Source organism: Fragaria vesca, linkage group LG3 (genome assembly GCF_000184155.1).
Source record: "Fragaria vesca subsp. vesca linkage group LG3, FraVesHawaii_1.0, whole genome shotgun sequence".
NCBI classification, from domain to species: domain Eukaryota; kingdom Viridiplantae; phylum Streptophyta; class Magnoliopsida; order Rosales; family Rosaceae; genus Fragaria; species Fragaria vesca.
This window is the reverse complement of record NC_020493.1, coordinates 8,099,723-8,103,030: the sequence shown is the minus strand read 5'-3', so window position 1 is coordinate 8,103,030 and position 3,308 is coordinate 8,099,723. Positions and strand designations below refer to the sequence as shown.

General features: G+C 38.9%; 1 protein-coding gene across 1 annotated transcript in view; it reads right to left on the bottom strand.

Annotated features, from left to right (window-relative positions):
• Positions 1-412: 412 nt before the first annotated feature.
• The window catches only part of LOC101313192, a 6,266-nt gene continuing 3,370 nt past the window's right edge, over positions 413-3,308 (bottom strand). Inside the window, exons 5-7 of the mRNA XM_004293953.1 lie at positions 2,933-3,153; positions 1,918-2,248; positions 413-1,203 (exon numbers count right to left, since the gene is read on the bottom strand). Of these exons, the coding sequence (XP_004294001.1) occupies positions 754-1,203; positions 1,918-2,248; positions 2,933-3,153 (1,002 nt within the window). The 3' untranslated portion in view covers positions 413-753. The remainder of the gene's footprint in view (positions 1,204-1,917; positions 2,249-2,932; positions 3,154-3,308) is intronic.

The window sequence follows — 3,308 nt, the reverse complement described above, 5'->3', positions numbered from 1 at the left end:
GAGAGAGAGAGAGCTAACCTGATGAGATAACACAGAGAAAATACAAACAACATTCGCCGGAACAGATCGCCATCGCCCACTTCCCAAAACCTGTCAAAGAGAGAGAGAGAGCTATAGACAAAATTATCACATTTTTTTTTATAATAATGAAAACAAAAAGTAAAGGTTACATTGGTCATTTCTAGACCAAAACATAACTGCCGTTAGTCTTTTTAACGGATCTAACGGCTTCAGATACGAATCTTAGGTCGAGTTAAGAACGTAAGATACCGTTCTGAAGTTTTTCAAAGTTAAGATACCAAAGTTTAGCTTCTGTAAAAGGTGAGACACTGTTTAGACAATTTTCCCATTGTAAATTGTATACTCTTTGCCTCGAGTAAAGAAAATAAATCCTAATCACAATAGGTGATCTAAATCCATTAGGAGACGAGTCCTAATCAGAAAAGGAACATGTCACGTAATGCAGAAACAATGGTGTTGGCCGAAATAGCAGATGCATGAAATATTAGAAGTGGAAGCATGACGAGACCACAATAAAGGTTTGAATCACAAACATCTAGTATCTTAGGGCCTTGTTAGGGCAGAAATGGTTTCAAGGGTAGTATATAACTTATCCTCCCTTGCAAAAGCAATTAGATCTGCCAATCTAAAAAATAGCTTCAGCGCCCAACTTCTTTAACCACTGTGATAACCCAGTAAGATTTACTCATAGCCTCCACTCCAACTCCACACTACTGGGAGAAAATTTTGATACTATGAGGTCAGAATTCCATCATCAGAACTCTCTGCTTGCTTAGTTTCTTCGCTAGATATAGGCTCAATGCCCTGAACATAGGCACTAGAAAATGCCATTAATGCTTGGAACACCTTGGGAAGGCTTGTTTTCAGATTGTCCAATATCAGGTTCTTGCTGACCTGGACTTCCTTGAGATATTTCTCTCTCTCAATTTCCACTTGCTTCTTTAAGGCTTCAGTTTTACCCCTCTTTATTATGAAAGGATGTTTAGGGTCCAAGTCAGAGCACGTATCTCCATCAGTGAAGCTGAGCTTCATCTTTCTCTCCAAGTCAGCTAACGAATGCAACTCCTTTTGCAGCCTTTTCTGGAGCTTTTCAGATTTGTTCTGCAGATTTTGCTCCACTTCTTGCTGTCGACAAATTCTTTGGATGGCTGCTAGAAGGCTCTGAATGGCCTCTGCTGCTTCCTGCAAAGAACATTAAAGCATCAAACCAACTTGGAAACTTCCACACAAAAATGGTACATAAGGTAACTAATAAAACCGTGCAGTTTAGCATCAAGACTGTGAATTCATCAAGAAAGAACGCTGATGTTTTTAATTTTCAAACACTGAGAAGAACTGAACTTGACCTAAATGTCTAGCACCATGGATTCCTTCCATTTTAACTAGATTACCACACTCAACGTCAACACCCAAAACTCTACAGTATGCTTCCTTCAACGTAGCTACTCCATAGTATCACAGGTCTCTATTGGTATTCATAACCAATACCAAACTAGGCAGTATATGGATTATCAGCTCCTACAACCAGAAAGTAGAGCAAATGCAGGAGTGCAGGGTGACGCCATTAGAGTCCATTTGGAATGCTAATTCAAGTTTAATTTAGGCTTACTATCTCCACCCTTTCCACAGCCAAATAGGCTTTTCAGAAGCAAAAACCAATTAAATACTCCTCGGCAATACTCAATGTGACCATCAAACTGCCCAAGTCCCTAAGAAATATTGCATGGTAGACTCCAAGCATTGAAAGTCCAAGAGCAATCAAGGTAATGGTAGCATGTCAATATATATGGTCTGCTTTTACTTTTAGTGACAGCATTTACACAATACAAAATCTAGAATGTTCGTGGGAGTATAAAACTGTCGAGAAAATCAGTGGTGCCAAGAAAAAGATTGTACCTTATTTGGTGATTTATCAAGGGCGAGCTGCCATTGCTCACACATGCGACAAACAGCAGAAGAGTACAAACTCTGTCGATGATCATCCACAAGATAATCAGTGAGCTGGATCCACCTGCAAAGTGTTCTGACATATTCTTGTTGCGATTTCATGGCTTCAGAAAAGCTGTTGTTCCAACAAGATACCTCAGACTCAAGTTGAATTGCTGCTTGGCGATGATAGGAGGTGCTCAAGTCAATCTTATGAATATCAGTAAGATTATTCAACTGCTGAGAAACATAATTCTGAAAGTGATGGCATTCATGCATCGTTCTCCATATGTGCAATAGTCTGCAAGGGGATTCATCAAAGAAGATAATCTCAGGACAAAAGTACATGGATGCATGTTTACCATTACTATATGATTCCATGTTTACGGCTAAATTTTAGGCAGAAGACAAATCCAGAGAGACTAATTTAAGGTTCTTTTTGAAGTCCCCATCAAGCCAAAACTAATTTAATACAGGGTCCTTCTTTTATAATAATATGAACCCAGAGTGTGTCCGAGTGCATGTGCATGCTGGTTTAAAACTTGAAACTCATGTACATGTATCCACTACTTGCTCTGATACCTCTGGTTGCATGTACCCACTACTTAGTTTAGTATCAGATAGGAATACCAGCACCAGTACTAAAATGTGAGAGAAATGTTCCGGAGAACACAGTAACAGGAATGAGATTCAGTCAAAGATACAGAACTTTGGGAGGCATATATCATCAGTTTTCTATAACTATGTTACATGAATGCATGATAAAAGTTTAAAGAGATGATCCTTTGCCTTCATCTTAGAGAACAAGTGTCAGCAAGTCATGAAGTGAAATTTTGTGTTCTACTATCCGATGTACTTTAATGCTAACAGAATAGCATCTGAACATTTTGCTGTTTCAAGAAAAAAGTATTATGTTCTACTGTACTATAAGGCTGACATCATATCATTTTTCTTTTCCAAGAAAGAGATATCATGATCACCATACCCGGAAATTAATCTGCACAGCTGAGGATACATCTCGTCATCTATAAGCTTCACCATAGAAGAACAAATACAGCTGATGGACTGCTGCAGACGTAACATGTCAGCCTCCAAATTCTCAACAATAAACCGAGTTTTCTCACTCTTGACGCAGTCACCTTCATCCTCTTGTTTTTGCAGTAATTTGGATTTCCTCTCATATTCTAGTTTGGTAAGCTCTTCTTCCTGCATCATAAAGTGATTAAATTCAACTTAAATATGGCCAGGTGTAGAAAACGCGAGAGACAGAGATCTATACACACACACACACATACACACACACATAGAGAGAGAGAGAGAGAGAGAGAGAGAGAGAGAGAGAGAGAGAGAGTAGTAGTACG